Source organism: Typopeltis vanoorti, chromosome 2, assembly GCF_054136105.1.
Source record: "Typopeltis vanoorti isolate ZY-2024b chromosome 2, IOZ_Tvanoo_1.0, whole genome shotgun sequence".
In the NCBI taxonomy this organism is placed as follows: Eukaryota; Metazoa; Arthropoda; class Arachnida; order Uropygi; family Thelyphonidae; genus Typopeltis; species Typopeltis vanoorti.
In genome coordinates this window covers 47,452,409-47,474,012 of record NC_143550.1, presented here as the reverse complement: position 1 = coordinate 47,474,012, position 21,604 = coordinate 47,452,409, and the positions used below count along the sequence as shown (strand labels likewise).

The 21,604-nt window shown below is 35.5% G+C and overlaps 1 protein-coding gene across 2 annotated transcripts in view; it reads left to right on the top strand.

The window, feature by feature from the left end:
- LOC150108985 (uncharacterized) overlaps window positions 1–21,604 on the top strand; it is a 275,662-nt gene that overhangs the window by 105,653 nt on the left and 148,405 nt on the right. For both annotated transcript variants that reach the window (XM_090411204.1, XM_090411197.1), the window contains exons 12-14: window positions 685–777; window positions 5,829–5,911; window positions 18,859–19,050. In XM_090411204.1, coding sequence (XP_090267330.1) covers window positions 685–777; window positions 5,829–5,911; window positions 18,859–19,050 — 368 coding nt within the window. The remainder of the gene's footprint in view (window positions 1–684; window positions 778–5,828; window positions 5,912–18,858; window positions 19,051–21,604) is intronic.

Below are 21,604 nucleotides of genomic sequence, written 5' to 3'. Positions count from 1 at the left end.
ATGGGCAGACAGGAAGATCCGTTAACATCTGCATGGAAGAACATAAAAAATACATTCACTACCATTATTATAGCAAACAGGACTGGCTTGTACCGTACTTTGGACATCCCTTCACACAGGATTAAATGGAGGAAAACTAATGTGCTATTTAGAAGTCATTACAGATCCAAATGATTATTTTTTGAGTCAGCCATGGCTACAAGAATTCTCCTAGCCTGAACAATTATGGTTGTATTCATTTGCCAAAAATTTGGGAGACATTAGAAGGTTCTAAATTAGGACTTTAGATATCCTAATTTAGTCTTTTGTCCATTACAATTGTATTGTTTCACTTACTCACTGTCATGTATACATGTCATGTTGTGCTCTGAAGATGCTGATTTGAAATTCAGCAAAATATAAGCAAGTTAATAAAACATCTTTTTTATAAAATAGTTTGTTTGGTGTTGTTAATACCATTATTAAAAAATAAGTCATGAATAAGGTTCAACACCTAAGCTTATTTGTTAGTCTACCTAAGATAGATGCCTTGGTGCTATGATGCTACAAAGATGTAAACATCTTTGAAAACATATATTCTAAAGTCAGCTTAAGTGTTAGACATAACTTCTGTCAGGTGCATGTATAACAGTAATTATAGTGATTCAGATACTTTATGCTAAGTTTGTTTGTTTTTTCTCACAGTTAAAACAGAGAATCAGTTACCAAAATTGGTACCTGCATCATCAAAGAAAATTAAAACTGAAATGCCAAAGCCAAGTTTATTAGCAACTGAAGGTATTTAATTTTTTTTATTCCTTTATAGTCTGATTATATATTATGCACTCTTACAAGGTTAAACTACTTATTTCATTATTATTATTATTTAGGTATAATTAACAGGTTTGATTCAAATTATAAAAAGTAGACCTTTTTCAGCTATTTTTCAAAAATCCGATTCCATAATTAGTCATTTACTGGCACAGATAATCAAAACCTGACAAATCATCAAAAATAACAATAGTATACATAAAGAAAGTAATCAAAAGCTAAATGTAGAAAGACAGCTGGAATAGATGGTATTCGACCAGAAATACTCACATATGGAGGTATAATAGTTTTACAGCATCTAAATGCAGAAGGCCTAGTCAGAGGGTCGAATTCTAGATGATTGGAATAGATCTCTTATAGTACCAAGCAATAAAAAGTGAAACAAAACAGAATGTGAGAAAAACAGTGGTTGTTAGATTCAGATTTTCACTTTCAGACAAATTGTTGAGAAATTAGGAGCATATAACAGGGATTTGTAAGTTTTGTAAATCTGTAAAATGCATATGACGAGGTGCCAAGAGAAAAGCTGTTCAAAACACTACAATTATATGATATAAATGGGATATTATATCATGCAATATATAGTTAAGATACAGACTATGTATTGCATGATATAATGTTTCATTAACATCAAGATAGTTCAATGTTAAATTAAGTGTGAGATGAGGGAGCACATTATCTCTCCTGTTATTCATCTTCATGCAGATGATATGGTCCTCCTATATCATCTGGAGTGATGACATATTATTATTATTACGTGACACCTCCAGGGAGTCCGAAGACTCATCGAGGGGGGACACCTACTTCACAACTCTCCATCTCCACTGCTCAAATCCACCAACTACAACTATACCAACGGCATCTATCACCCATCATCACCGCTAGTATTTTCACAGACAATCACGAACATCCATGCCCACAGCGGGATTCGAACCCGCAGCCTTTTGGCCAGAGAGCAGATACGCTAACCACTCAGCCAACCAGGCTGGCAATCAAGTTGGAAAGATCTGCAAATCCCATCTAGGATTCAAAGAACTTTTATCAAGGCTTTTCAATTAAAGGTAAGTTAGTTGGTCTCATATGGAGGTGGCAGGGTTTTTCTTCCTGGAAACTTGTGTTTTTCATCCTACAAAGTAGGCAAACCAGCCATCGGAACACACAAAATTAACACATATAATACACTGAATTGCTTTGGCCATAAATCCAAATAAAGAAACTCGTACATAAATCCAGCAGATGACTGCATGACTTCATCTTGAAGGAAAAACCTATAGAACAAGTAAAACATTTCAGCTATTTAGGCACAAACTTTAGTTACGGTTGCAAAGTAAATGGAGAAATAGATAACAGAATTAGCAAAGCTAGTGTGGTGCAGAGTCAGCTGAATAAATTTGGTACAGAATAAGAGAAAGATTAGCTGTATAATCAGCTATTGGAATAGATCTTAACTCAGCATCAGCAGAATTCAAGATTCATAGCATAAAGATAAGAAGCATGAGTGAAAAAGAAATGGACTAGCAGAAGAATTGGATAAGTATCAGATTGGCATAATAGGCATTACCAAAACAGAGAAGGCAAAAACATGTGAGATCTTTCTAATTAACAAATGTGATGTTATATTCAGGCCATCAGGATCAAGGAAAAGAACTAATAGATATAGTATTCAACACTAAATATAAGGATAACCTTCATGAATGACAGGCAGTATCAAGTAGAAAGAGTGGGCAGATATCAGAATAGAGAGATTGACAATGAGACTTATTTGTGCCTATGATCCCACAGAAAGTGCTCAACTAAGGAAGAAGTGGAAAAAATAATTGAAGCATTAGAGAAGAGGCAGCTGACACAATAAAAAAGGGAAAGTTGGTCCTTGTTGGAGATTTAAACAGCATATAGAAATGTTTGGGGGAAATTTGGAGAAAAGAGCAAAGCTAATACTAATCATAAGTAGTTTAAATTTCTGTTCAGGATGTGGACTAGTTATTACTAACACCATGTTCTGACATAAATTTGTGCACAAATTCACATAATAAATAAGAAAAAAAATCTCGTTGACTATGTTATTGTTGATAGCAATATTTTCCCACTGGTTCAGAACACAAGAGTGTACAGAAGATTTGAAATTGGAAGTGATCACCATTTAGTTTAGAGCAGGATAAAAATTGAATTTCATATTGAAAAAGAAGAATGTGTAAGGAAGTTTTAAAATGAATCAAAGACAAGAAGCTTTCAGAAGTTAACTATACACTAAAATAGACATTATTCAAGAAAAAAACTAGGAAGTTTGAAACAAGAACCAAATCTTGATGATTCCCTGGCAAACCTTGAAGAATACATTGCTTGATTCAGCCAGATTGCTTGATTTACAAAGTGCTTCACAAAGCAAAGCACTTTGTAAAGCTAGCTAAAAAAATAATGGGAAAGCTTTGGTAAGAACATAGAAAATAAATATCAGGAAAGGGGAAAAATACTGAATACTCTGGAAGTTTTTGAAAAAAGCATAGAAATGGAGTAAAGAGTAGTCTAAAAGGAATGACAGATGAAAGGTGACATGAAAACTGATGATAAAGTTATCCTAGATGTCTAGAGTAATTACTTTGAAAAGCTGCTAAATGATACAAGGAGTGAGAGCATGGCGATAGAAAACACTCATCAGGAATACATATCTATACTCAACCAGAAATGTTCAAATATGGTGTTGTTTTATGGTGACTACAGTGTGTAATTTAGAAGGCCTGGTCAGAGGGTTGTGAATTTCAGATGATTAAAGTAGAGCTTTCATAACGCCCATCTGTGAAAGGGTAAATAAAACTGAATATGAGAATTACAATGGTAAGATTTATGCAAGTATACTTGAGAAAAGGCTAAGAAAAATTGCAGAAGGGAAACTCTGAGAACAATCTGAATTCAGGCCAAATAGACGTTGTCAGGAATAAATTTTTGCTTTAAGACAAATAGTGAGAAATCGTGGGAATATAACAAAGATTTGTATTTAAGTTATGTAGATATGGAAAAGGCATATGACAAGGTGTCAAGAGGAAACCCATTCAAAACACTACAGTCATATGGTGTAAATGGGATATTATATCAAGCAATAGTCTATATTTAAGCTGTAAGTCAGTAGTAAGAATTGAAGGATGTATAGGAAGATAGTTTGATGTTTAATCAGGTGTAAGACATGGTTGCACATCATCTTAGCTATTATTCATCCTCTATGTGGATGACATTATGAAGATTTGTATTTAAACTGATATTGAGATTAGAGATGTTAATCTCAGCTCTTTACATTTTGCAGATGATGATATCTAAATAAATCCAGTACAGGTTACAAGGATTCCCTGACTAAATTGAATGGCTGTTATAATAAATTTGGTATGAAAGTCAGCAATAAAAAGATAAAGACAATGAAATAGGCAAAAAAATATATAACATCAATATTTTTGCCTATCCTGAATGGAGAACCTATAGAACAAGAAACATTTCAGCTATTTAGGAACAATTTTTAGTGAATATGGTAAATTAGATATGGAAGTGGACAACAGAATTATGAAAACTGGTATGATAGGAAGATTACTGAATAAATTTATATGGAATAAAAGAGAAATTATTCAAAGCACTAAACTATCTCTATATAAAATGGTGTTCAAACCAGATTTAACTTACAGATCTGAGAGCTGGGTTAGAAATAAAACACTTCATCAGAGACTGGAGACCACAAATATGATAGTTCTGAAAAAGATCAGGGGAGTGAATTGGTGGCATCAATGGCCATATCATATTAAAAATGAAGATATGAAGAAAGAACTTGACTTTGTGACTTTGTTAGTATTCAGGAATATGTTAGCAGAGCTAATCTTAGGTAGTATGGCCACTTAAACAAAATGGGAGAGGAAAAGTTAGCAAAACAAATGTTCTTTGCCAGGAGGCAAGAAAAGACCCAGAGGAAGTTAATGAAGACCAATATACCAGGTGAATTGATAGAGTAAGAAGTGTCTTAGAAGACAGAAATATAAGATCCGATCATATGACGTTTTGACAGGTAACAGTTTAATTTGAGGAAAATTGTTGATAGGAAGTTAGTAATGATATAACTTTTTCATAGTACTATATGCCCCTCTGAGGGTTCATGTCAGGAATTTTATGATGTTGCTGTTAATGATGATGATCAACTGTTTACAAGACAGTGTTCGAACCAACTTTAACTTCTGGAACTGAGAGCTGGATTATAAATAGAATACTTGATCAAAGACTGGAGACCTCTGACATGAGTGGTGTGAGAAAAATTAATGAATAAATCACATCAGTGGTAGAATGATAATAAAAATTAGGATATCGGGAACAACCTTACCTTTTTAGCATTCAGGAAGGTGTGAGCAGAGTCTAACCTCAGGTGGTATGGGTCGCTTAAACAGAATGAAAGATAAAAGTATAGCAAAACAAGCTTTTTTTTTTTTTTTTCACTAGGATGCTAGAAATAAGATCCAGAGGAAGACCAAGATCTATTCACTAGATCTTGGTGAATAGTAAGAAATAAGAAGTGCTTAAGATGAAAATGTTGTGGTTTGAATCACAGTCTATAACTTGGTAGATTAATGGGTTAGGGTGGATGGTAGTGTTTGCAAAAAATTCTGCAGTCCTTTTGCATAGAAAAGTTTTGATCTCAGGGATACTTGCTCCTCATGAAGGTGTAAATTTTTTATAAACCATGTGGAGTCACACATAGTACAAACCATGTGTGATCCATCATCAGGGCTGCCTATTCAGCATCTTGTATAGGAGCATCTTGTAAGATAGATATTGTGTGAGTAATGGTGTGAGCCTCCAGAATTAACACTTTGTACTCCATAAAGATACCCAGATGATAAAAATAGTAATAATAACTACATTTCATAGTCAGCTTAAATATTAACAAATATACTTAATTTAACAATATTTTATGATAATGCAGTGTTATTTCATATTCCATTCCTTTCTGTTTTAGCCTATATGAGATGCTTCATTATTCTATAATTTTGCAGAAATCCTTTCATCTAAAAAGCCTGTTGTCAAAAGTCATCTTGATGCAAAAGAATCGACCTCAACATTAACAAATGGTGATAAGGTAATTTTTTTTTTTTAATTTTTACTTCTAAAACCAAGTTTTTTTTTCTCTAATTTATTAGAACAATGATGATAGTACAAATTCCATTTAACCTTTTCTGTTCTTCATCTTTAATTATGAGCCTTGTATTTCACAGATACTAAAATGCTTATGCTATATATAACTATTAGATTTTCATCTTCTGTTGCAACATTCTTCTTTTAACTTTGTGGGCCCCTTCCATTGTAATTATACTGCATTTGTTCTATCAAGCAGCAGATGTAGATAACACTCTTATTATCTCCACTGAGTATTCATGATAATAGTACAAATTCAGTTCAACCTGTTCTGGTCTTCATCTAAATTATGAGCCTTGTATTTCCCATTTTATTGAATCTAAATGATTTGGATATTACATACAGGGTGTTCGGGATAAATTTGACAGTTTCGTAAGGAAAAAGAAAATCTTCTTTGTATCTATTAAATTTAATGAATTGACAAAAAAACATTACAGGCAGAGTTAATTACAATACTATCAACAAGATTTACTCAAAATAACCACCATTAGCATCGATCACAGCTTCAATTCTGCTTCGGAACCTCGAACAAGCTGATGCTACAGTCTCCCTGGGAAGGGCCGCAAAAACTGTTTTAATTTTATCCATTAACTGGGCTTTTGTATTACTGGAAGTGCGATTGGTGTCTTTTTCAACTGCGCCCCATACAAAATAATCCATGGGGTTAAGGTCTGGGGAGTTTGGAGGCCAAACATTTGGACTGGTGAAGTCGTAGAAATTTTCAGACAACCATTTTTGACTTTTCCCAGAGGTGTGGCAAGGGGCCGAATCCTGCTGCCATACATACGGCCTACCATTGGCTACCCTTGTTATCCAGGGCTTGACTACAGTTAGCAACTCCACGAACAAAGCCCGAATTCCAATGCCAGGGTTCTTCAACACCTGTTCCTGCAGATTTGCGAGGAATTCTGCTGTACGAACGCAATCAGATCGTCTGCTAGGGATCTTTCTTCTTGCTACATCCTCGTAGTCACCATTGCAAGTCTCTAGTTCATGCCTGATTGTTTTTACTGTATTCAGGGAGCATTGGGCAGCAGTCGTAATATCCTTATTTTGATGGCGGGCACAAATCATCATGATACAAGTTATTCTCTTCCATGATTCAGGTGGGTTCCAGCTATCCATCCTTTCTGACATCTTGTATATGAATGAAGAAGGGTCCAAACTTTTAAATGAAGAGAAGTGTGTGTTAATACATGTAACTTACGGAAAAATATAATTAATTATAAATATGTCAAATTTATCCCGAACACCCTGTATATTACTTTTTACAATTTTTTTCCCTCAAGTGATGATTATTAAAATTTGATGTTTTTGCTTGAATGCCTGTTTCTATAGTTATGTGCTCTGTTTATTGCAAAAGCAAGTTCAAGCACAATATGGAATTTGCACTGCTTGAAAACACAATACAACATCCATTGCCAGGTTCTATAATGAATTCTAAAAGCTATTAACAAAGCACAAGAGATTAACAAAGAAAAGTGTTGAATGACTTAATTTTTGGAGAAATTAGAATTTAAATGACTGTCAAAGGCACATTTCCAGGATATCGCTCCCCCATACACAACTTGTTGATACCTATCATATAGCCAGTCTCCAATCCAATGCACTAATCTAATATCCAAACCCCATCTGCTCTAGTTTGACCGTCAACTTTTCATGCAGTACTCTATCAAAAGCCTTTGTGAATTACAATATATTACTGTGTATCCTTCTCCTCTGTCCAAGGAAGCAGTCACTTTATTGTAATAAGTAAGTAGATTACTAAAACATGACCTCCCTTTAGCAAATCCATGCTATCCATCAAAGATATGTCCTCACACTGCTGACAACCACCCAGGTAATCACCTCATGCTCACTCTCACCAATTGGTGGATGATTTGACACCTCATTTATAATTACATCCTCTGATGAGATGACCAAATCCAAGACCCTTAATTCTCGTGTACCCTCTGTTACATACTGTCTGAGGCAGTTATCCCTCAAAAACTCAAGAAACTCATTTTCTTTACTTCTAGTTGTTATTTCATTATTCCAGTCTATATTGCCATAATTAAAATCGCTCATTATGATCACCCTTTTCGTATTTGCTTGGCTAATTTGACTATACATTTCATTATCACCTCTATCTCACACCATACTGCCTCAAAACCAGTGGCACTATTTCCTTCTTGCATCTCTACTTTGTATGGACATAACTCTTTCTCTATCATCAATAGCACTATCCCTCCCTTTTTACCCCTTCTATCTTCACGAAACACATCATACCCTTCCATCTCTATTCCTGTCAGGATGTCGTCCTCTTCCAACCATGTCTCACTTATTCCGACAATCTTTGGGTGAACAGACGCAATTAGTGCAACCATTTCATCTGCCTTGTTTCTTATACTTCCAGCATTTGTATACAAACACAACAGCTCATTTCTGGATCTACAGCTAGTTCCACTGATACACTCACTCAATGTGATCTCTCCATGCTCGACTGGGGCCATTTCCCTTTCTGCCCATTCCTTCTAGAACCCTCCCCAATTCCAACTGTTTCCTCTTGATCCCAGGTCATCCCATTCCTTTCCTGTCTACACATGCTCTCACCTCCTCTTGGTTTATCCACCCTTCTCAAGCTGTGTACCCCTGTCCACCCTGAGCCTCCCTGTTTCCCTGCTCCTCTTGCACACCCTTTCTCTCATTTTCTATACTCATACCACTCACTTCCCCATTCATAACCACCTCTTCAATCTCTCCCATCTTACTCTCCTGCTCTTTCACATCATTTTCCGCTTGATCTGATTCATTCTCTGTACTCACTTCTCGACCTTCCAGCAGCAGTCCCTCCAAGCGACTCACACCATAACCACTCAAATGCTGTCCATTGTTCCCATACAGTTCACTTCGTCCTTCAAATTCATTCCACACATTAACAAACTGTACTCCCATCTCCTCACTCATTTCAGCCAGCATATCATGCATAATCCTTGCTCTCTGCCTGATCTCACCACAGTCATACCTAGGCAACACGCTCACTACCCTTCCTGTCACACTATTCTCTTTTATCCTTCTAAGCAGCCTCCTGATATCCATTCTGACGTGCTCTTTGTCCTTTGTGAAATCATTTGTTCCTATTATGACCATCAACTCCTTTGCTCATTCCCTCCTCATATCCAATGCCTCAATCACTCTACTCATTTTACCACCTGCAAAACATACCTTATGCATCCTATCATCCAGCACACCTTTTATAATGGAGTCGCCATACAACGCCACTCACTCATCTTTTGTTGACTCTTTCATGCCATCAAGATTTGTTTTAATAGTTTTTACCCGAATTTTCTTAATTTCATTCCACATCCATTTCATCTCCTGCCTCATCCAATCCAATTCAACTTACGAATCTCACGTCACATTCTCTCTATCATTTAATCTTGTTAATTTTCTAACTCTCAACCCCTCTTCTCAATTTCACTCTCATTCATCCTTCTGTGTTTCTGTACTTTCGGTCCAATTTTTACTATCATTCATTCTTTCGATTCCTGCATCATGTCATTTCCGGTTTCATTCGTTCTCTCAATTTCATTCCCTTCTGCCACTCTCACCTCACTTTCATCCTTTTTAACATCCGTTATGGTTTTCAGATCGCTCGTTTTCTTTTTTACTGATTTTTTAACATTTTTTCGCCTCTTTCACACCATCCCTCTCTTTTGAATATACTGAATGAAAGTTATATCTCCCTTAATAAAAAAAAAAAGAAAAGAAAAATTACCACACACACACATCTAATATGTATAAAGGGGATATCATGCTAAGCCTCAACTGCATAAGTTAATCCAATAAAAACTACAGTTCTTTTTGATAAATAAACTTCACTTCACATGTCTTATAATTCATTTTTTGATGAACTGTTCATTCAAAGATTTGTAGTTTCGATGAATTGTTGGTTTTCATTGAATTACCTTTCGATAAATTTTTGATGAATTGCTTTTTTGAGGAAGTGCCTTTCGATTAATTGTTGTTTGATGAACTGTCATTTGATTTATGTTTTATTCAGTTAATTGTTTTTATAATAAATTGTTTCGGTAAATTGTCGTTCATTAAATTTTTTACAGTTAATTTTCTGGATACCAGTATCAACATGCCATAATTATTTTTCCTTGCCACATAGCAGAAAAATCTTCAATCTCCTGTCATATTCTACTTTTTCTTTTTTAATCATACTTGTCACTTTTCTGGCCTGCAGTTTATATTCTTCATACATCTGTTTGCTGCAAACTCCTTGTATTTCCTCCATAAGAACTTCTTTTGTAACACTGCTTGCTCGATTTTACTATTCATCCATTTCACTCCTACTCTATTTATTCACTTGTGGTATGCAGTTATGCATTGCTTGAGTTAGATGTTGCCTTATCATTTCCCATGTACTGATGTTAGTTGACTATACATTTGACCTCCATGGAGTCAGAGACTCATCTGGGAGGTATACGAGAGCCTCTGACTATTGCACACAATGCTCATCCAACCGTGCCTTAAACTGAATCAAAGTGTTTACATCCACTACATGCTTAGGCAATGCTTTCCACTCACCAGCCACTCACCATGCAAAGACCTACTCCTCTACTCACACCCTCCTTATACAGTTTCCAGTGATGACCTCTTGTTCTATACCCCCCCCATTCTATGAAAAATCTCCATGTCGACGTGATAACAACCCCTGACTATTTGCAGAGCCTATTCACGAGGCTCTGCAACTTACATTCTCTCAATCTGTCCTCATACTCCACATTCCAAAGACTACTGATCACCTTTGTGAATCTTTTTCTCCGGACCCTTTCCAACATCTCCTCATCACCGTGAAAACTGGGCGACAAAATCTGTGCACAATAATCCATATGAGGCCTGATCAAGGCCTTATACGATGGTATCATAACCACCAACATTCACATATCTTTATAGGAATAATTACACAGCTCTTGTGCCATCTTGATTACCAATCTCTGGATCCTACCCTTCCCACCATTTTTCCATCACCTCATTGCTGACCTGAGCAGTAGCCTAGATGTGGTGTGGTTGTAATGCCATCTTATAAAGAAGGAGAGCATCTTCTCTATTTATATTTGTTGGTGTGTTCATTAACATCCACGTGATCCTTATGCTGTCGTGTGCATGTTTGCAGTATATCCTCTGAACCTTAATCCCTATCCAACATACACTACTTTCTACACTGTCAGTTTATTTAAGTCATTCTGTAAGATCTCTGAATTACCTTTATTGATATTTCCCTCCCCAGTTTATAATCATTGGCAAACAACTGGATATGCTCCCTCCCAAAACCATTTTTGATATCATCATCATCATATTCATGATTTGTACCCTCAGAAAAGTGTACAGAATATTGAGAATATTCTCAAGTTTCATTTTATGAAAAACTTTGTATCATTACCAACTTCTTGTCAGTAATTTTCCTCTAAATTAATCTGTTATCTGTCAGGACTCTAATACAGTCAAATCTTATATTTCAGTCTTCTAATGCACTTCTTACTGTCTTAATCCGCATAGTTCTTGGTCTTCCTCTGGGGTCTTTTTCCTGTAATCTGGGGGGGGGGGTTCTTTTGCTAGCCTTCTACCATTCTGTTTAACGATAGTAGAAGAAAGGTCACCCATTATCACCAGATTAGTTCTGTTCGCACATTGCTGAATGCTAATATCAGGTTCCTTCCTGATGTGCTCATTTTTAATGATACTGCTTCGATGCCATATGTTCACTCTCCTTATCTTACTCAGAACTTTCATATCTGTGGTCTCCAGTCTTTGATCAAGTGTTTTATTTTTAACCAACTCTAAAATCCATAAGTTGGTATACTGTTAATTTGTGTTTGACTAATCTCTCTCTTATTCCATATAAATTTATTCACTTGACTCCCTACCATATCAGCTTTGCTAATTCTTTTGTCTATTTCCATATTTAGTTTGCAATCTTCAGTAAAAATGAGCCTAAATAGCTGAAATGTTTTACTTGATTGTTCTCCACTCAGGATGCAGTTGATGTTTTGATTGTTCCTATCTATTTTCAGTCTTTGTTTTGTTATTGATGACTTTCATATTGAATTTATTACAGATGTTATTCAATTTAGTTAGGGAGTCCTTCAGTCTTCTGCTAGAATTTAGGAATACATCATCTGCATAATAAATAAATAAAGTTGCATATCTCCAACTTTGATATATGTCTAATGCCACTTTGCTTCACACCTGATTTAACATCAAACTTTACCTGTACCTCTTTTATTTCTAACTGGACTTATTGCTTGATATAATGTACTATTTACACCATATAATTAGAACATTTTGAATAACTTTTCTCTTGGTACATTGTCATATGCTTTTTTTCATATCTATAAAACTTACAGGTTCTTGTTATGTTCCCATGATTTCTCAGCTATCTGTCATAAAATGAAAATTTGAATCTAAAAATCTCTGTTTGGCCTGAATTCAGCTTGTTCTTCTCCAAGTTTCCCTTCCACAATTTTTCCTTATCCTCTTTCCAAGTCCTGTCCTGTCCTGTCCTGTCAGGTGTCTTCTCCCTCCAAGAGATTGACTACCATGTGTCTCCACCATGTCCTATTCTGCGCCTCTCTGCTGCATTCCCCATATGAGAGATAGGTCCAGTCTTCTATATTTTTCATCCACTCCAGTCTTTGTCTTCCTTTCCTTCTCTTTCCCTCAACAGTTCTTTCGAGAAGTGTCCTTTGTAGGCAGTTATCTCAGAATATATCCAAAATAGCTGACTTTTCTCTTTTTAATTTCTTTCATCGGGCTCCTGTTTACGCCTACCATCTCTAGTACCTCTTCATTTGTCTTTTTGTCTTTCCATAATATCCTCATAATTCTTTGCAGCATCCACATTTCAAAGACCTTCATTTTTTTCACACTCAGATTGGAGAGTGTCCATGTCTCTACTCTGTATAATAATGTAGACCATATGTAGCATTTGGAGGTTCTTAGTCTTGTTTTCAGATTTAATTCTCTAGATGTTAGTAGATTTTTTCATATTGTTTAAAGTTGCCCTTGCAATTTCAATCCTTTTTCTAATTTCATCTTCTGTCCTGCCATTCTCTGTGATCAAGTGCCCGAGGTATATGTATGTTTGCACCTGTTCTAATTTATTTTCTTTTATATCGATGCATATTTTTGGTATTTCCTTTTCTCTTGAAATTATCATAATTTTTGTCTTTTTAAAGTTGAAACTGAGGCCATACTGTTCGCTGTACTTGAGGGCTTCATCTATAAGAGTTTTGAGGTCATATTTGTTTTCAGCTAGAAGAACAGTGTCATCTGCATATCTTAGGTTATTAATATTTCTACCCCTACAGTGATTCCTTTGAGGTTACTAATTTTATTAAATATTTCTTATGTGTACAGGTTAAAGAGAATTGGAGAAAAGACACAGCCTTGTCTCACACCTTTCTGAACGGGAATTTTTCTGAGGTCTCTCTATTTTTTCTCAAAGATGCAGTCTGTTCCCAGTAAAGATTAGTTATTAGCCTAATGTCTTTTCCATCTATATTATACTTAATGCCTATTTTTGAAAGGATTTCAATTAATTATTCATGTTGAACATTGTTGAATGTCTTTTTGTAATCTATGAAGCAGAAGTACATAACTTTTGGTTTTTCTAGATATTTTTCTATGATGGTTCTGACGTTGAAAATACCTTTTCTTGCCTACATTTTCCTTGAAGCCACTTTGTGTATCATTTATTTCTATGTTTATTTTTCTTTTATTTCTTTCAAGAATAACATATAGGTGGACTTTTGATACTTGACTGATGAGGCTGATTGTCCTGAACTCTTCACATCTTGTAGCTTTTTTTTTTTTTTTTGGCAAATTCTTTCCAAGTATACTTGCATAATTCTTACATAGAATACTCAGTAAGGAAATTCCTCTGTAATTCTCACCTGATGATCAAGAATTGATCATCAGTTTTCATGTCACATTCTATTCAGTTTTATTTCATTTTATACAGTAGATGAATGCTACAAGAGTTTTACCCCAGTCATATAGAATTTGCTCTTATCAGACTATCTGAATTATGCAGGGTACCACTGTAAAACTTACATTTCCATATTTGACAATTTCTGGTCAGATATCATCTACCCCCAGCTTTCCACATTTCAAGTTTTAGACAGCTTTTTTCTGCTTCAATAATTGATATGCTTCTGAATGCCTTGACTATTTTATACCACTACTGTCATTTTCACTAAAAGTGAAACAAGAAGTGAATGGAGTAAATTGTTAATACTGCTTACTGTTACTAGATAAGCATGTCTGGAGTAAGCAGTTACTCCAGAAATAAGATCGTTATCATCAGTTTTCATGTCACCTTTATTAATTCTGATTCCTTTTAAGGTACTTTTTCTTCCAATTCTAAACTCTTTCAATAGCCTCCAGAACATTTTGCCACCTTCCTACCTTCCTGATATAAAAAAGAAAATCTACTAAATCTGCTGAATGCCTTTTATTTCCCAAAGGGAGTTGGTGATCTGTTTAACCCTAACTGTTAGAGACTAGTGAGAAACCAGTCTCCATTTTTAGCCAATAACAGATAGCTAGCCAAGAATATTAATTTTAATTGGTATCTGTGAAGTAGTGTATAGTAGAGAACTGCCACCATCTCATGTCTATACCTTTACACTATTCAGGGCCGGCTCTACCGACGGTGCAACACGTGCATTTGCATGGGGCGGCAAAGTTGGCATAAACTATACGAAAAATAAGGGGGAAGGGGCAGCAAAATATGCTACTGCATGGGACGACAAAATTCCTTGGGGCAGCCCTGACACTATTTCAGACAATACATTGTTATATGAAATAGTGTGTTTCTGGTCAATTTTCTTGAGTTGTCGAATGAAAAACCCTACTTACCTCTGCAGTGATCAACTAACTGGGGAACTAAATGACTATAATCAGACTTATATTTTTGCTGTGGATGCAAACATAATGTGTTTTTACACATTGCTTTCTGATATTTTTCTCTGTATTTCCTGAGAGCTAGTGCTAATTTCCTTGCTTATAACTTTCAATATGCTTTCTTCTATTTCATGATTGTCTTTTTAACTTCCTTGGTCTACCATGGAGTTGTGATTTTTCTGTTCTTGTAGACAACTTTTCCCACATGCTTCACTGTCTACTCAATACTTTCTTCAGAGTTTGTCAATGTGTCTCCAAGATTTAATCCTTGTCTCCCTGATATCATTAGTATACTGATTAAATGGCAGTAACCCAAATACAGAGATCTATAGCACATTATTCACACTATCTCATTATATCACACTATCTTAGGAGTCATTATCACTGGTCACCTGCCTCCTTCTGCTTAGTTTTCCTACAACATATATTACTATCAGCTGCCCTCTGAGTCACTAGCTTCTTATCCACCACATCTGCTTCAATTTATGTAATTGATTTTTATCTGGAATCATGTTAGATACCTCTGCAAGTTCAGAAATGTCAAGATGTCATTCCTTTACTCACATCAGACCTGTCACTTGATTATAAATATAAGTAAATTCTTGCCCATCACAAATTTTTACTCCTCCTTCCCATCATAGCGTATCATATTCCCACTCATTCATTTTTCAATTCTGGCTTCACTTTAACTGCTATTCCTGAGATGTCAACTGGTTTTTAATTTGCTACTTCTGTCCTGGAGGCTTTTTATGTAGTGGAACCCACTTATGTTCTTTCCAGTATGGCATAGTCAGGGCACTGCCAGTACCCTATTTAATACCATCATCATATTCAAATCCAATCTATTAATGTACTAACCATTCCTCTTAATATCAATACTAACTTGCTTTTGTGATATTCTACCAAATGCCTGCTAGATGTAATGACATTACTCAATATCTATGCTGCCATCTGTCCAATACACTTGCCACTCTGTTGTGAAATGAAATCATCTTTCTGAAGCAAGACAGTCTTTTAATAAACCCATGTTTATTAAAGCGAGCAGCCTTTTCATTGAATAAAATAGCAAAACATAGTCCACGCAATTAGCCTAGTGGCTATGTGATTCACAACCATATACCTGGTAAAGGGGTGTCCTGGGTTTGATTCCTGTTGCTGACGTGAGGAGCTTAAGGATCTTTCTCAGACATAGCCAGTTAGCCGGTCTTGGGCATGGACAGTAGGGTTTTTCCCTCCTGCCATAGAATACACCGGGAGGCATAAGGCTAGTCACCTTATCCTTGGGAAGGGTATGACTTAGAAGTGCTTAAAATAGCTCTGTAACAGGAAGTAGGCCTAACACATAGAAGGAAGAAGAAGAAGAAGAAGAATATGTTCCTCTTTGTAAAAATTTCCTTTTTTAATCAGTCTTATCCTCTGCCAGTTACCCACTTGGCCAAAACTTTAGCCACTTCCTCTTAAACCCAAACTAGTTATTATCACTATTCTAGATTATCTACTTACCCTCTTTCTACTGTAAGTCTCTTATTGAACAACTAGTTAAATGATACTGATATACCATTCATTTCCACATTTTATATTAACATGAAGCTCACTTAATGTAGTAGACAGGTATTTAGGCTTATTTACTGGTAAATGTTCGTTTTATGATTTAATGGAGTGAAAAGCACAAAATAAAATAATCATCAGAGATGCAATATGAGAATTGTAATGAGGAATAGAGACACAAAAAATAAGGGGAAAATATTAGACTGTAAAGTTCAAGTCCTAAGAGGAGTACCCTCTATGAGTGCTAGCAGGCAGCCTTAACTGTTGTGTGAGATGTCAGTAAATTACTGTTTCCAAATCTTGGGAATTTTCATATAACCATATTCATTATGATTAGGAAGATAGGTGATCTTCCTAATAAATAGTGAAATTGGTCTGTGTAATGATCTCCCCCCCCCGTTCCCATGATACATAGCAATATACATGCTACAAAGGAATTTGCTATGCATTATGGGATACTGAGGCAGTTGATGTTAAGTCTTTGTATACAAGTAGCCTAGCCGTGAAGATACTTCGTGCACAAACTTTGATTGATTAAGGGATTAAAACAAAAATATAATTTCTTTGTCTATTATAATTTACAACAAACTTTCCCTATATGTAATAGACTAGTCATGAAGTGATTTAATGCTTATTATTATTACTATTATTGAATGGGCATAGTAATCTTATGGTAACCTTAGCAATATGTCCTCTAAACTTTAGCTCTCTGTCTACTACCACCCCTGAATCTCTAGCTTCATCTATTTCCTGGAGTACAGTTCCATCATTGTAGTACACAACTTGTAATCTATTTATCCCAAAATGAATAACTTTACATTTCTCCACATTAAACTGACACCATTATCTTTTGACCACTGACAGCCTGTTTAAATCGTCCTAAAAGCACTCCACATCACCTTGATTAACTATTACTCAACCTAATTTTGCATCATCAGCAAACAACTGAATATTTCCTTTCAGGTTATTTCCTATATCATTTATATACAAATTAAACAGTAGTGGTCCCATCACTGAACCTTGGAACACACCACTAGTCACTTGTTTTCACCTTGATTCTTCCCCTCCATATACCACTTTTTGATATCTGTCCAGTAGCCACCTTTGTATACAAGTAGCCTAGCCGTGAAGATACTTCGTGCACAAACTTTGATTGATTAAGGGATTAAAACAAAAATATAATTTCTTTGTCTATTATAATTTACAACAAACTTTCCCTATATGTAATAGACTAGTCATGAAGTGATTTAATGCTTATTATTATTACTATTATTGAATGGGCATAGTAATCTTATGGTAACCTTAGCAATATGTCCTCTAAACTTTAGCTCTCTGTCTACTACCACCCCTGAATCTCTAGCTTCATCTATTTCCTGGAGTACAGTTCCATCATTGTAGTACACAACTTGTAATCTATTTATCCCAAAATGAATAACTTTACATTTCTCCACATTAAACTGACACCATTATCTTTTGACCACTGACAGCCTGTTTAAATCGTCCTAAAAGCACTCCACATCACCTTGATTAACTATTACTCAACCTAATTTTGCATCATCAGCAAACAACTGAATATTTCCTTTCAGGTTATTTCCTATATCATTTATATACAAATTAAACAGTAGTGGTCCCATCACTGAACCTTGGAACACACCACTAGTCACTTGTTTTCACCTTGATTCTTCCCCTCCATATACCACTTTTTGATATCTGTCCAGTAGCCACCCTCTAATCCACATAACCAGTGTCACCATCTCTCATATCCATCCCTATTTGTTCTACTGGACTACAGAGTGATATTCAGTTGTTTGCAGATGATGAGCAGCCTGGGAGAGTTATTAGTAATAGTGTTGATGTTTTGGTCCTTCAAGAGGATTTGAATGAACTGAAAATGCTTGCAAATGAATAAAGATGTCTGTTTAATGCAATTATGCTTGGATATAAGATTATAACAAGAATATAATTTCTTGTCAAGTATAGTATACATTGTAACCAAGTGAAAAACTTTCTGAACTATCTCCCATCCAGAGTATTTAATAATAATGATATACCTGTTTACTATTTGTATATGGAAAAAATATATATCTGCATTATTTTAACCACAGTATCTTCTTGGGTCTGGCTTCTACTAATGAGAACTCAATAAAGGTCAAAACTGGTCTAGGTAGTGACCCTTCCCATAATGCTTTTGCATTATGGAAAGGGTCACTTGCAACAGCCTCTATATACAAGTATACTAGTTGAGAAGTTACTTCATGCTTATTCTTATGCTTGGGTATATAATTAAAAAAAGAATATAATTTCTTGTCAGGTGTAATATAAATAATAAAATTAGTTATTATTAAATATAGTAATAAGACTGGAATAAAAATATTTTATTTTTTGTAGAATGAAGTTAAACAAAAAGTTCCTTTCTTTGATGAGCAAGCATGGTTTCGCCGACGCAGTGAAAGAATATTTTTAAATGATACAACTGTTAAACCTGTTGCTCCTCAGTCAAATCAGAATACTACAACATCTGCTGGAAAAAAACAAAGTTTTAGTTGCAGCTCCTCATCAAAATCGGATTCTTCAGTTAAGGTAGGCTTGCATGTAAAAAAAATAATAAATAAATAAAAAACATTTTGTTTTCATTTATTATATTTTTTGCTAAGCTTAAAATAGATTTAGTTTATGGTATTATACTGATGGTAATGATATTTAAAGGAAAAGCCAGTCTGAAAGAAAGGTGAGAATGGTGCTCTCTGCTTGGTGCCTGTTTAACTTTTATATATCATATTGTAAAATGGTACTGGAGAGATATTCATAGTCTCCTTCTACTCAATGACAAATCTCTTCCACATTAATATGGTAACAATCCCTCATTACTTATACATCGCAGTCATATCCCATCTCCTTCTATTCACAGTCAGTACATCCTAATATATCTTCATTGTCTTGAAAACTAGGCCTTCAAATCTGTGCACAATAGTCCATATGCAGCGTGGTCGATTAACATCGACCTCCATTGTTGAGTCAAAAGACTTGCCATAGGCGTTCCACATTCTCTCATGCAAAGAGATCATCTAAATGTGCCTTAAATACAGATTCTTCTCTTATTTCCTATACCCATGCTATTTGTAAATAAACACAATAACAGATTTTTGGATATACAAGTACTTCTTCATCCTGCAGATCTGATGTCTTTATGCTAGATCTTGAATCCTCCCTTTTATTATAATCCCACATATTCTGTTTTTCAAATATTCAGTGATCCTTATACATCTCAGATTATCCTATTCTTCATATTGACTATCAAATAAATGCATTTGATACTGTGTCCATGCTCCTCAAGCAGAGTTTAGAGTTTTATTTTAATGTATTTACAAAGATATTGATACTATACTGCTTGACAAAATTAACAGAGTGAAATGGTCTTCTTGAATACTTCATTTTTAGCAGTGTCTCCAAAGACACATATTTGATATAATAGTCATTCTGGTATGCAAATTCCGAGTATCTATTAGAAATTGATCTACCACTCAACAGGTTTGCACACAGTGGAAATTACTCATGTCTTTAAAAATGTGTTGCAACATTTTTAAAGACATGAGCTGGTCACCTTACCATGTTGGACAACTTGGTAAGGTGACACAGTGCTCCAAAGTGCTAAGATGACACAGTGCTCCATAGTGCTAAGGTGACACAGAAAGCCAACCAGGCAGTTGGCTTTCTGTGTCACCTTAGCACATGGAGATTCCAGAAACAGAAACCATCACAAGAAGAGTTAGCCAAGATTGCCTGATGGCTGTGTCCCTGTCCCTGTGATATTCTTTCACCAACTGCCTCTTGAAGTTGCTGTTGTCACAGGTGAAACTCCATTTCAAGTGGACTCTATACATAGAAGCCAGCAGTTTGTATCCCATTAACTACAACCTACTCTAGCTCATTGAAATTGATGCCATGAACATGACTTGGAGCCTTGAAAAATGGGATGCAGTTCCATTTTATGATGAGTCCCATTTTAGCCTATAAATGGTTGTTGATATCAAGACAACAATGCAGTACCATCTCTCCAGCATCAAAGAAAGAGACATTTATGGTGTAGGCAGCATTCTCATTTGGGGTGGAATGATGATCAACTATTGCACTGCTCTTCATGTTTTTTGTTGAGAATACCATAATTGTGCATAGTTACTGAGAACTAATCCTCAAACCTCCCCATGTTCAATTTTGTAGGGGTGTGGTTGGCCTAGATTTTCTTTTCACATATGACAATGCCAATATCTTTAAAGTTCAAGTGGTGGAGGAGTACCTTAAAATTGATATCCAATGACTGCAAAAGCCAGCACTATCACCAGACTTTAATCCAGTTGAACATATGTGGGATGTCCTTGGGCATCAGATCGCACTGAATGCTGACAGCCACTGTTATCACTTGATGATTTAAAGTCTGCTCATGTGGAAGAATGGGATTTCCTGCCACAGAACTTTATAGGCACCATTATTGGTGTAATGTCCCTTATTATTAAGACTCATCACAGGAGGCAAACACTGTTACATGCAAAGTCCATCAAACTTTTTGCTTTAAACTCAATCAATGTATCTGGATTCACTACAATGTCAGATGATGCATTCCACTGACCAGCCACTCTCTATGCAAAGAACCTGTTCCGTATGCCCCTGCTCACATCCTCATAGAACTTCCAAGTATGTCCTCTTCTTCTTCTCCCATTCTAAGAAAAATTTATTCCACATTAACCTGTTATCAACTTAAATATCTCAATCATATCCCCTCTCTTCCTTCTATTCAGAAGGCTTTGCAAAGTGCATTTCTTCAATCTGTCCTCATATCCTACATCCCAAAGAACAGTTACAACCTTAGTCAGTATTCTTTGGACCTTTTCCAACATATCCTCATCATCATGAAAACCAGGGGACCAAAAATATTCATACAGGGCCTAATCAAGGCTTTATACAATGAAATCAGAACCTTGTTATTTCTACAAGGTAACATCCCAGTCATCATTACCATAATCTGAAGTGATGTCTTCACAACTTGTGCAATATGATTACTGAACTTCTGATCCTTGGCCACCACCAATCAAAGGTCTCTCTTCTCCTCAGACTCCTCCAGAATTTCCCCACCAAGTGT